Raw genomic sequence first — 14,017 nt, 5'->3', positions numbered from 1 at the left:
GTTTTCTAATTGTGTCCTTAGAGGCTTGATGCCGCTGTAAGTCAACATTAACAAACAACTTTGCAGAACATAACTTTTTGATTTTTCTAAAAATTATCAGAAATGCCGCCATCATGTCGACAATCATACGTTTGACGCCAGAATGTTGAATGTTATGGTGACAACTATGCTAAATGTCAACACACTTAAATGTTGACTTGTGACATGTCGAAATAGTCTAAATGCAAACCGTGTCCTTTCTGGCGCAAGTTCCCCCAATTGAGTTGTTGGTACCACTTCTTCAAAATAAGTAGTTACTTGAAGATTCGTAGTATGACATTAATACAAACATGTCTTGATCATCTGGTGCAGCATGTGATAAACTGCATAAACTTTGTTGCGCGTTTCACAGGACTGCTGCCCGCTTCTTCACACAGTTTATGCCTATTCCACTATGACAGTCCTATTGCTGAAATCAGAATAAACACGCTTTTTATCTTTTCAGAGTGTATCTTTTCAGATGTTTAGGCTGTGCGCAAGCCCCGGAGCGAGAGAGAAATTCTCTCGCTCCGGAGCTCACTACAAAAGGGGCGGCTGTCGATGTTGATCGATAGCTCGGCCTGTTTTGTAGGCGGGGCGGGGGGGTGGTTTCACAAACTGAGGCGTTCCTTAGGGAACGCCTGCCGTTTTGTGGGTGGCCGCACTGACATCAGCAGTGATGTCAGTGGGGAGCTTCCTGCTCGATCAGAGCAGGAAGCTCCCTGGGGCTTGCGGTTGCCGAGACCCAACCTTGGGGTATCGACGCAAGCCCCGATGGGCCATCGCGACCATCAACCTGGTCGGTCGCTAAAGCTGTGGGTGGTAACCCACAGCTTAGCTAGCGACCAGGAGGCCGCACTTAAAAATAGAAGTGGCTGCCCTCATTCAGAACGAGCGCTCGATTCTTGCGAGCGCCTCTGAATGAGGGCCTTAGGCACTCTGCTAAAAGTCCCCAGCATAGAACAAGCCAGACTCTGGCACTCTGCAGGGATATAAAGTGTGTTTATTCTGATTCCACCATTAGGACTGTCACAGTGGATTAGGCATAAACTGTGTGAAGAAGCGGGCAGCAGTCTTGTGAAACGCACAACAAAGTTTGTGCAATGATATCACATGCTGGTCCAGATGTTCGAGACAAATGCCATACCATGAATCTTCAATAAACTATTCATTTAGAAGAAGTGGTACCGACAACTGAATTGGGGGAACTTGCGCCCAAAGAACATTTTTGCATTTGGATTCTGTTGGAGAATTTTTGGAATTTTCTTCTCCTTTTAAAGGCAGCAAACCCCCAATTGTTTGGTCCGAATTCCCCAAGTGGTTAGGGCGTTGGTCCGCATATATCCACTCAGAAATAGTCGAAAATGTCAACAAAAGAATTGTTCGGGTCAACATTATGAATGTCGACAGATATATACTAAAACCAAAAATTCTTGATGACCGTAAACTTTAAAAGCAGTAGAGGCAGAATGCTTTGAATTTGGTAATGTGCAGTATCAGAAAATGGATAGTTCACAGTACTCATCCACGCAGGTGCTTTAGACCGCCAAACGCAGACCTCTTTTAGGGTGGAATGTACTAAGCATCTCATCTGCTATGCGGTACATCCCGATGGTCTTCAGGTATATACCACGGTTCATTAACGCGGTATGTACCTGGATTATCGAAAATTACAGCTCTCCAGATAAGAGCTGTCCTCTGTGATGGCTCTGCACCGAGGGACTTCTTTTAACACCCAGAAGTCCCTCTGGCGTCCTTCTGCGCATCTGATGATGGGGAATGCGGTAAAACCCACGACAACTGCATTTTGGGGGTTTTTACAGCATTTTCCCATTTTGTACATCCCGCCCTTTGTGTTCAGTGTTCTGAATTGTAATTTCCGTTTAAAGGCATCCTTTCCATGAATAGCCCTACAGCCGGGGTTATTCCACCAAGAGATCTGCCATTATTTACCTCTCCATTCACTGCACATAGCTATGGAAACGGTAGAAATACCATGTTTGTGTTATAGTTTGTGATCATGATTGGATGATTGGGTTAGTGAGCATTGAAATGTCCATTTGGGGTGGACATCTTCTTTACAATTTAATTCTGATATTTGTTTGAAAGGGGTCTATTCAGCAATGATTTTTTAACTTAAAAAAATGCAGTAACTCTCATTTCCACTATTCAGCAATGGGATAATGGAGAATATAACGCAATTATCTGCTCCATTAATTCCCATATCGCAGAGTACCGCACTGTAGGGATCAGTGCTTCAAAGCTTTTGCTATTCAGCAAAGCAAAAGGTGTTAAATTGCACAACAAAAAAAATCTTTATTTTATATAACTCCATCTCAGAATGTTGTTATATGAAGCAAATCCTTAAATTTCCCAAAAACTGCAAGGAAAGAGAGACATTTTCCCATAAGTCCCTGCAGGATCTTGAAGCTCCGCCCCAGTCTCCGTCCCTGCTTTGCGGTGATCACCCACTGTAAGTCCAACTCCAGCCTGTCAAGTGTCTAAATTGAGTGAAATGTGTACACAGGCTTTATATACGTAGACATATTATATATATATATATATATATATATATATATATAATGTGTGTATATATATATATATATATATATATATATAATGTATATGTAAACATTTATATTTATGTGCTTTTATATTTAAGATTTATATATACATTTTAAATATAAAAGCACATAAAGATAAATGTATACAGACTAGAATACAACCGTGTACACATTTCAATCAATTTAGACAGTTTTGACACTCGGTGGTCGGTCACCACAAAGCAGGGACGGAGACTATTCCCAAGCGCATGACTGAGCATGCACATAAGAAGTTACATAAGGTATTTGTTTTCGTAACCAACGCCTTCTGCAACATCACAGGGACAGCGTGTTACCGCAACCGCTGTCCCTGCATAAAAAATGCTGAATAGCAGCCATAAAATTTACTAATTGATAAAATAATTGTGACGATGATGCCTGATAATATTCGGGGCAACATAGTCACTCTTGCTGAATAGGGCCCAAAGGGTGAGAGGTAGATGCTTTTACACACTTGGTTACTGAGCATTCTTAAAATGAGTCCACCCTAAAACAAAAGTAACATCACTACTGTGAAATGAAAGTTAAATTCAAGGACAACTAAATTAAGCATTAAGGAAATGCAATAGATGGGCTACACATCTGTGCACTGTTTTCTGAGAATTGCTGACTTCATTCCTTTTTATTTAAAGACATTTAGTTATTTGGTAACCTTCTACTTTACATATAGTCATAGACACTACATTCTCATGATAATCTATGTACAGCACTGCATAATTGGTGGTTCTATATAAATTAATAACAATGCCATGGATTTCAATGTGTAAACCTTAACCAATGTATATAATACCAATTGTACAAGTACACATAAGGCTGTACACTGCAGGATCATATTCAGGATACTTATTTGAAGTACAGTTTCAATTTTGCACATAGAAATTACTAGAGCCATTTTTGTAGATACATTTTGAATTCCATCTTTTGTTTTTGTCACACATGCTGGGGCAACATTAAAACTTAGTCAATCATTAAAGACTTGTGTGCCCAAAAGAAGTGCTGGAACTGCGTTCCTTGCATTCCGATTAATTAAGCCCTGGAAGTAGGTACAGGTTGAGTCTCCCATATCCAAAATGCTTGGGACCAGAGGTATTTTGGATAATGGAATATTCCGTATTTTGGAATAATTGCATACCATAATGAGATATCTTGGGAATAGGGCCCAATATACACACAGAATGCATTTATGTATTATATACACCTTATACACAGCCTGCAGGTCATTTTATACAATATTTTCAATAATTTTGTGTCTCAAAGTTTGAGTACTGTACATACATGAAATTAATTTATTTTTCATATACACCTTATACACACAGCCTGTAGGTCATTTTATACATTATATTTAATACTTTGTGCCTTAGACAAAGTTTGTCTACATTGAACCATCAAAAATCTAAAGGTTTCATTATCTCAGTCCTGCCAAAAAAATTCCGTATTTTGGAATATTCCGTATTTCGGAATATTTGGATATGGGAGACTCAACCTGTAGTCTTATAACAAACAATAAATTGTTTAAGTGATGGTGCATAGCAGGTCTTTAACTGCAAAGGTGGACACACCAAAAAGATGTATTTATTTAGCAACACAAGATATGATCACTAATGTATATAAGGAAATGTGTGTTCTGTTTTCAGTGGTTATTTTTGGTGAATGATTATTACTGTGTTTTGCTTTTTGATATCAAATAGAAAAAAAACCCTTTCTAAATGAATAAAAATGTGAAAAACTAGAACACTCCATAGAATTTGTTGTTTTTTACCTTTGTGTTTTTTTAATGGGTGTCCAGGGAAAAAGGTGCCTGGGGAAAGACTCTTAGGAGAGACAGGGGTGGGTGTCGGCACCCTATCCTGCTCATCAATATGTATAAATACTTTTCTACATATTGCTTCAGAGAGAGCTTTAACACTGTAAACCAGAATCTATGAAATGGCATGACAGTATACACCCATATTACAGAGGAGTAACTCAGTGGTGAAATTGGGTTGGGTATGGGATGCCGCTGGTCAGAATACCGACAGCAGCATCCCGACACCCATAGAGAACAGCGGTGAGTATTTTTGTAACCCCTAACCCTCCCTTCCCGGTGCCTAACTCTAACCTTCCCCCCTAGTGCATAACCCTAACCTCCCCCTCCCCGCACCCTAAACCTAACACTCCCTACCAGGTGCCTAACCCTAACCCCTCCCCCTAACACCCCGATACTTACCTTCGGGATGCTGGCGGTCGGGATACTGGTGCCGGGATCTCGATCTGTCGGGATTTCGGCGCTGGTATTCAGACCGTCGGCATCCCGCATGCCGGGATGCTGACTACATTCCAGTGAAATGCACTGCCCAAATAATAGGAACACAGAGATTATCTTGTTTAAATCCCAGTAACTGTTTCTTGTGACCCTGGTCACATGGACTTGCCGCCAACTACCTTGTGCGAACAGTCTCAGGGGCATACTCTGTTTTCACCACATTGCTGTCTTAAAGATAGCAGGTGATAATAGCAATACTAACTACTGATTTAAAAAACATGAATATCTTGTAACTACTAACTACCTTTTTATATTTCTTCCCAAAAAAGCAATACAAGCTCTGTTTGGAGAAAACTCAGAGCTAACAGAACAAAGTCCTGTCCGGTTATATATGTACCCTTCCATAAGGATTATCTAGTAATGAATCTCCAATTATAGAGGAGCATGACAGGATCAATTGCCCGTGTTCTTGAGCCCCTAGTTCAGTAAAAATCATATTTAGCACTGACCTCTGTCTTTGAGAATTCACTAAAGCTGGAGAAGATGCCCTCTGCAGCCCTAACTGCTCCACCGCTCACAGCTCTTCCCCCGTCCTTCTGCCACAAGGGAGGCCCAGTGCATATCTATTGAAGATATGCTAAGTGTGCGTGTGTGTGTGTGTGTGTGTGTGTATATATATATATATATATATATATATATACATACATACATACATACATACATACATACATACATACATACATACACAGTCAGGTCCATAAATATTGGGACATTGACAGAATTTTCATATTTTGTCCTCTATTCACCACCACAATGGCTTTGAAATGAAACAAACAAGATGTGATTTAACTGCAGACTTTCAGATTTAATTTGAGGGTAATTACATCCAAATCAGGTGAATGGTGTAGGAATTGCAACGGTTTCTATATGTGCCTCCCACTTTTTAAGGAGCCAAAACTAATGGGACAAACTAAACAATCCTAAATCTAACTTTCACTTTTTAATACTTTGTTGCAAATCCTTTGCAGGCAATTACAGCCTGAAGTCTGGAACGCATAGACATCACCAGACGCTGGGTTTCATCCCTGGTGATGCTCTACCAGGCCTCTACTTCAAATGTCTTCAGTTCCTGCTTGTTCTTGGGGCATTTTCCCTTCAGTTTTGTCTTCATTAAGTATAATGCATGCTCATTCGGATTCAGGTCAGAGGATTGACTTGGCCATTGCATAACATTCCACTTTTTAGCCTTAAAAAAAACTCTTTGGTTGCTTTTGCAGTATGCTTCGGGTCATTGTCCATCTGCCCTGTGAAGCGCTGTCCAATGAGTTCTGATGCATTTGACTGAATATGAGCATATAATATTGCCCGAAACACTTCAGAATTCATTCTGCTGCTTTTGTCAGCAGTCATATTATCAATAAATACAAGGGAACCAGTTCCATTGGCAGCCATACATGCCCACGCCATGACACTACCACCACCATGCTTCACTGATGAGGTGGTATGTTTTGGATCATGAGCAGTTCCTTCTCTTCTCTTCCCATCACTCTGGTACAAGTTGATCTTTGTCTCATCTGTCAATAGGATGTTGTTCCAGAACTGTAATGGCTTTTTTAGATGTTGTTTGGCAAACTCTAATCTGGTCTTCCTGTTTTTGTGGCTCACCAATGGTTTGCATCTTGTGGTGAACCCTCTATATTCACTCTTGTGAAGTCTTCTCTTGATTGTTGACTTTGACACATATACATCTACCTCCTGGAGAGTGTTCTTGATTTGGCCAACTGTTGTGAAGGGGTTTTTCTTCACCAGGGAAATAATTCTTTTGTCATCCACCACAGTTGTTTTCCGTGGTCTTCCGGGTCTTTTGGTGTTGCTGAGCTCTCCGGTGCGTTCTTTCTTTTTAAGAATGTTCCAAACAGCTGATTTGGCCACACCTAATGTTTTTGCTATCTCTCTGATGGGTTTGTTTTGATTTTTCAGTCTAATGATGGCTTGTTTCACTGATAGTGACAGCTCTTTGGATCTCATATTGAGAGTTGACAGCAACTGATTCCAAATGCAAATGTCACACCTAGAATCAACTCCAGACCTTTTACCTGCTTAATTGATAATCAAATAACGAGGGAATAGCCCACACCTGTCCATGAAATAGCTTTTGAGTTGATAGTCCCATTACTTTTGGCCCCTTAAAAAGTGGGAGGCACATATTGAAACTGTTGTAATTCCTACACCGTTCACCCGATTTGGATGTAATTACCCTCAAATTAAATGTGAAAGTCTGCAGTTAAAGGACATCCTTGTTTGTTTCATTTCAAAACCATTGTGGTGGTGAACAGAGGCCTAAATCTGAAAATTCTGTCAATGTCCCAATATTGATGGACCTGACTGTATATGTGTGTACTTCCTCTGGCAGCGGCACTCCACATGAAGGATAACAGTAGGCAGGAATTATTGCATCAACGTTTCGATGCCCTTTAATGCATTGTTCTCAAGATACAAACAATACAAAAACACGGTACTTACATACCCTTCACCACACCACGGGAAAACGCCGCGGCATCCGGGTCCAGCATAGAGACGCCCACTGATGACCTCACAGGCGCGACTATCGTTGCCATGCCAACAATAGTGAAACTAAAAACAAGTTAAAGGAACCTTGTTCATAGAGGCGCAGTACTGTAAACGCACATACAATAATCCTAGATAATAATGTACTAGCATCAAGTCACTAATAACACCATAACATGAACCCCATCTCTTTACCAACGATCCAGCTAATACATAACAATCACGTAGATGGTAATAAAATTACACCAATCATTGATCACCATAACACATTAATCAGGCAGAGAGTCAAAAACTCATAATAGATAATTACACATGTCAGTTATATTACACAAATTGTTACAAGGCGCTCATAAGCCATATATCTTAGTGAGGCCAATAACCCGGACCGACGTACGTAGTCATGACATCCCACCAATGATGTAAATAACCCACTGCGGTGTATGTATCAACACATGAGACTCATGATCAAGCACTTCGTGAAACAAAAAGCATCTCATCTAGAGATATGATCCCCACAGCCCTATAGGAAGCAATGTAATCCTAAATTTTCATTAAGTCCTTTTGGATAGATAGTCCCCAGTCTCTGAATCCAACGGGATTCACACTGGAGTAGTTTTAATGATCTATTGCCACCCCGTGCCCAAACTGGTACATGATCTATGATAAAATATCTTAATGTGGGTAGATTATGCTGTGCCTCATAGAAGTGCCTGGCCACTGGTTGGTCACTTGCACCAGATTTACTGGCGGCCCTGATGGCTGATCGGTGCAAAGCCATTCTCTCCCACAAGGTACGGTCCGTCTTCCCAATATAGCTAAGACCACAAGGGCATGTGATCATGTATATTATGAATTTGGTCGTACACGTCACCCTGTATCAGACACAGGGTGACGTGTACGACCAAATTCATAATATACATGATCACATGTATTATGTATGCAGTTGTCCGTGCATATCTGAAGCAATTTTATTTGCATTTATATAGGAAGAATGTTTTACCCTAAATTAAGAATATTATATTAACTTTCAGCCATTGGGTATGTTTGGTGTGAGGGTCTGCTTGCAGGATCCAAAGAGATAGACAGACCTTCAATTCCAGTGGCCTTCCAATCCTGGAATAAGGGTAAAGTTAAATTATACCTATTCTGAATGTTTGCTACCTTGGACTCATCTCATCCTTAAAGTTTGATCAAGTGACTGTTTCGAAACATCCCAATGGTGTTAAAATGAATGAACTACATTCATTCGATTCCAGTCTTGTTTGTTGAATTGAGAAATTTTAATTTGTGTTCAAATGATCAAACAGGTGCTAATGCAACGTTTCTGTTTATTATCAAAACTGTCATCAGCATAACAGAGACATTAAACCCATCTTACCTTAAATAACACCCACAATTAGACAAACCCTGACATCCCCGACTGCAAGCTGCTGGCATGGCTCCCAGTGACGTCACTGCGCCCATCAGTGACCCCCCCCCCTGAGCCCTGACCAGTCCATAGCAACCATAGTAAACAACCAGTTTAACAAGTGTAACAGAAGACTGGATAAATACAGGTTGAGTCTCCCATATCCAAAATGCTTGTGACCAGGGGTATTTTGGTTAACGGAATATTTGCATATCATAATGAAATATCTTGGGAATAGGACCCAAATATACACACAGAATGCATTTATGTGTTTAGATACATCTTATACACACAGCCTGAAGGTAATTTTATACAATATTTTTAATAATTTGTGCCTTATAAAAAGTTTGTGTACATTGAACCATCAAAAATCAAATGTTTCATTATCTGTCATGCCAAAATAATTCCGTATTTCTGAATATTTGGATATGGGAGACTCAACCTGTATATAGTGTGAATATTGTCTTGATATTGTTGTATTTTTAAACATTGGCACATTTTTGTGAAATATGGCTTAAACCATGACTTCTGTTCATGAAAATAAATCTTTTTTTGAAAAATATATTGTGGAGAACATAGCGCTTAGTTTGCAATAATTAGTGATGCATCCTTCTTGCAGCTTCTCATGGCCCTGTACAGTGTGAAGATGACTTAGAAACGACCTGCAGTAGATTGCGCATAACGACTGCTGGTGTCACTTATGAAAAGGTGCCCTCTGTCTCACCTAAAGGACACCCGTTTTGTGGCGGTGCTGCCGCGCCTCAGCTGCACGAAGGCACTAATTCATTTTATGAAAAGACTGATCGCACACAATGGACAAGTGAGAGGCCCATTCCAGTAGGTGGAGGAGACTGTGAAGAGACTGACTCATACCAGAAATCATCTTCTGAAGAAACTTCCTGGGTAATGCCAAGTCCTCCGAAGCCCAATGAAACACTGTTTTGGGAAACAAAGAATAACAGTTCAGCAAACAATATGGGGAATTATTACAATCACACCTTTAAAAGTTAGAAAATGTTTTAGAAGGCTAGCATTGAATTTCCTGGTCCTCAAAGATTTTTTTTTTTTTTTTTTTAATCTAAGTAATTTGTGCAAGCTTAACTTTATTCCTCAGGAACAATTTCGCATTGGTTTGATAATTTTTTTTATTGTTGCTTGTTCAAGAGGTTACCTGCTATCTAGTGTAACTGTCATTGTGTAACTTTCCACAGATGAACTGCAATCCAGATATAAATCGCAAAATCCCCATGCATTTATTTAGCATATTAGAAAAATATATGAAATGATGATAGTTTTTTTTGATTGGGTAGTTTTTGTTTTAATCCAACTTTTCCTCTGTATGCAGGAGGAGTGAACACTGCAACATAGAAGTTTTTAATTAATTTTGTTTTTCAGTAGATTTACAACTTTATATGATTTTTTTTTTTTGTATCCTTTATTTTGCCAGGAGAAAGTTTGTGACAAAACAAAACCTTACTTACTGATTAGATTACCTGCCTTTAGTGGGAGCTATGCTAGATTTTTTTTGCTTCCTTACCAAAGGTATGTAGAATTTTGGACCAGGATGCCAGGGCAGGGGAGAGATACAGCACATGTAAATTTAGGGAAAGTTCTGCCTTTGCTTAGATGTCCTGCAGAATGTCATTCAACCCTGTATTTGTAAAGTCACATTTTGCGGAATATATAGTCTACAAATAGAGCTGAGAAAACGACAGTCCATTTATGCTCTGTGGTGTGGTTAGGGTAGGCCTGGGAACACATAATGGTAATTTGTGATTTCATGTCATTTGTCTAAATCTTATTCCGTTATTCCCAATCCATTGTGGAGTCATCAGTCTCCACATTCCCTGTCAGCCTCTGGGACCTTTAATTCTCCAATAACAGGTAAGCCAAATGGTGATTAATCCCAAATTACACTAATGCATGTTACCATAATATATAAATTATGCTCATAACCTGTATTTCCATTCTCATCCATCTTAAGAAAAAGTAGAATTATTTTGCTATGGACATGATCACCTAAAACAATCTGGTTTGGCTCAGTATTTGTTGACAAGAGGAGTTATGCAGGTGTACAGTCATCACTACAGTGTCACCATCCTAGTATTTTTTTAGAGCACAGTCTAATGTTGGTTATGGGTTGGAAAGATATTGGGGGTTTTTGGCATACAAAATGTCTGTTACTAGAGTTGACAGTTTTCTCCTCTATATAACTTACACTCCATAAATTATATTCCATTTTAGGTACTAATTCAGGTGATTTAGACCAAATGGTTCTCTTAAGCATAACTGCATTACAATTGTTTGGCGGACTGTGGTAAACCAAGTTTTTTTCTACAGATTTGCACATATTGACTGTATTTCTGGGAAACGATAACATTTTATTTTCCAGTAAACTTTTGTTTCGGTGATGTCTTAATGCATTGAGACAATTATGTCTCAATTCTGTCCTTACCAAGCAAGCCTTAATTTCCATACCACGAACTCATTACAAAGGATCCACTTAACATTACATCTATAATGTGAGAAGCTCTGGAAAACTTTAACAGTTGTGGATAATGTAGGACACTTTCAGTGAACAAGTATTGGTAAATAAGTAGCAGGTAGTCTGAAGTATACTCTAGCACATATGAAATATTAAAGTTCCACTAATAAGTATAAAAAAAATGATGCACGTCTCTGTCTAATGTAACCTGCTTCATTAAAACAATTTCCGGAGCCTTTGCCTAAAATGTTTCAGCCTTTTATGCAATAACCTTTACACTAGTGTAATATAGATCATTATAACCTTCCCAATGCATTTACATGTGATTGTCTCAAACAAATGCTACCGCCAAGCAAGTAAAATGCCAATGTGTGCGGGAACACTAGAAACAACAGTCTCAGACTTATTTACAGTCGCACGTAAAAAAATAATATATATGCTGGTTGTTCAGAACTGTTCTGGAACAGATAAAGGTACACTTCTATGATATGACCTGGGAGGGAGTTTCCATTTGGAGTTTATTGGAATAAAACTAGTTATTTTCCAGTAAATATGAACAAGAATAAAATGTGTTTGGCTGGGAGCCTCCTGAATATTGGGTGCCGCTCCCGGCCCCACGGAAAGACGGGCAAGCCTCCCGTCCGCCTCCCCGCAGGGGTTTTCTCAAGAAAAGACTTTCAAATATATTTTATTGTTGCCAATAAGGTTGTATTTATTTTTTTAATTTGGCATGTAAAATATGGTTATTTTCCATACAAATTAGCTAACTTCGTTAGACACATAAAAGTAACATTAAAGGCAAATGGTCTGTTTGTAAGTATAACCACATTCCTACATCCTGTAACCATTGTATAGAAACAATCTCTGATAGTGTACATCTAGCATGTTGTACACCAGCTTCTGCTATTTGCAGGCCTGTCTATCTTCGACCACATCACTGTGTCACAAACCCCAACTCGTCAGCATTGAATTGGGTTGTGCAAATCGATTTCCATGCCAGTCTATGGTACAGTGATGTAGCGGTGATGGCCAACTGAGAAGAAGGCACCACACACCTGGAACCCAAAGATGGCAGAAGCTGCAATATAGGTAACCGCTGTATAGACACTTATTACAGTAAATCTAGCAAATGGTTATTGATTGATTAGGTGTTATATTGGCAAAAGATTCTTTGAGTATCCTGCACATTTAGGAGGTAACTTACAGTTCATAGTAAATCCATCTGTGGGGTTAATAATGTGCACCTGGAAAAACTAGTTTATGCTGCAGAGGAGAAAATGTAAGAGGCACAGCCTAATTTAGAACTATGAGGGGGAAACGGCCTCTCCTACAGTAATTTTAAAATGCAGTGTAAAGTAAAGCTGGCCAGGAAGCCACGTATGCATTTGTACCCAACGCAATGCAAGATGGTTTCCTCGGCTGCAAAATCCCAAGGAGAATAGTCTTAATATATGTAAAAAAAATTAAATCTGGTTTTATTGTTGTTTCAAATCTTAAATTCTTCAAGTTTGGGCCACTTTTGTGACTACAGCTACATGGGTAGTATGAGTACTGATGGGGCATGTTTTATGTCATTTAGTGCACCTTAGATATTGTGTACCAAAGCATTGCATATAACCAATCCCAAGCCTTTCATGTTCAATAAAAATGTAAATAAAACCATTTGTATTGACATTAGCTGAGTTAATCATTGCATATTTGTCTACATTGGGTGTATACTTTAAAGGAATTTCTGTTTTCATTTTGTAGTTACATCAAATACTGATGTTTTCTTCAGTGCAAATGAACAATATTCATAAACCATATAGTATTGTTCTCTTGATATCATGTAGCTTTCCATTATCTTGCTCACATCTACAGTCTGTAAATAATGGGAACAGTGAGAGATGCTGAACTTATTGTGACCAGTGAACACGGCAGACTCGAGGGATTGCAATCTCCAGCAAAGTAATAGAACACAACTCAATATGCATAAAACAAATCCTACTCACTAGGCTTTAGCTGATAGAATTAACTACCTGTGTAATAACAAAGCAGAAGCAACTATTTCTCTTGTGACTGCAAATATTCTCCTTCTGATCGCTAATGTAGCTTGTTTTTTTTTTTGTTTTTTTTTTGTAATTAGTGAGCGCTGGTCACAATTTTCAAAGGTAATGAGAAAAAAAAAACCTTGATTGCCTGTGTGATTAATGCTACTGTATGCTGTGTTTTCTATAACTGCACATGTACAAATAAGGATTAGATAAATATAATTATTATTTTTTGCTGTGTTTGTATAAAAAATATCCTAGAAGTACAAATTAGTCTGTACAGGAATTTCCAATTGTACTGTTAAATAAAAGTGTATAAATTCCCATGTATAATTATATTTAATCACAGTAAAGTGTCATAAATCTATTGTGTGTTTTATTTTTTTAGTGTTTGAGACTTATTTTAAAGTAATGTAATGTATTCTCCGATTTGGCCAATGTGTCGGTATATTTTATTATTATGCTTAATTTATATGGCGCCACAAGGTGTCCGCATCACTTTTCTTCTGTTCATACGGTCTGGCTATGAACTCTGCAAAGAGTTTTAAAAAAATTCTGCAGCAGCAGTCATAGTACCCAAATAAGCAGTAGGGCGGCCAAACCCGTGTATGGTGCTGTTGTTGGCAGTGGGAAGATAATGATGGCTTAAGTGAGGAAAAGCAC

At 38.8% G+C, this 14,017-nt stretch overlaps 1 protein-coding gene across 1 annotated transcript in view; it reads left to right on the top strand.

The window, feature by feature from the left end:
• AZI2 (5-azacytidine induced 2) overlaps nt 1-13,715 on the top strand; it is a 106,639-nt gene extending 92,924 nt beyond the window's left edge. Inside the window, exon 8 of the mRNA XM_088462754.1 lies at nt 9,459-13,715. Within this exon, the coding sequence (XP_088318880.1) occupies nt 9,459-9,850 (392 nt within the window). The 3' untranslated portion in view covers nt 9,851-13,715. The remainder of the gene's footprint in view (nt 1-9,458) is intronic.
• The last annotated feature ends 302 nt before the right edge of the window (nt 13,716-14,017 follow it).

This window comes from Taudactylus pleione, unplaced genomic scaffold, assembly GCF_031769625.1.
Source record: "Taudactylus pleione unplaced genomic scaffold, aTauple2 ptg000053l, whole genome shotgun sequence".
Classification (NCBI taxonomy): Eukaryota; Metazoa; Chordata; class Amphibia; order Anura; family Myobatrachidae; genus Taudactylus; species Taudactylus pleione.
Note: the sequence above shows the minus strand (reverse complement) of the source record. Positions and strands in the feature narration are given on the sequence as shown.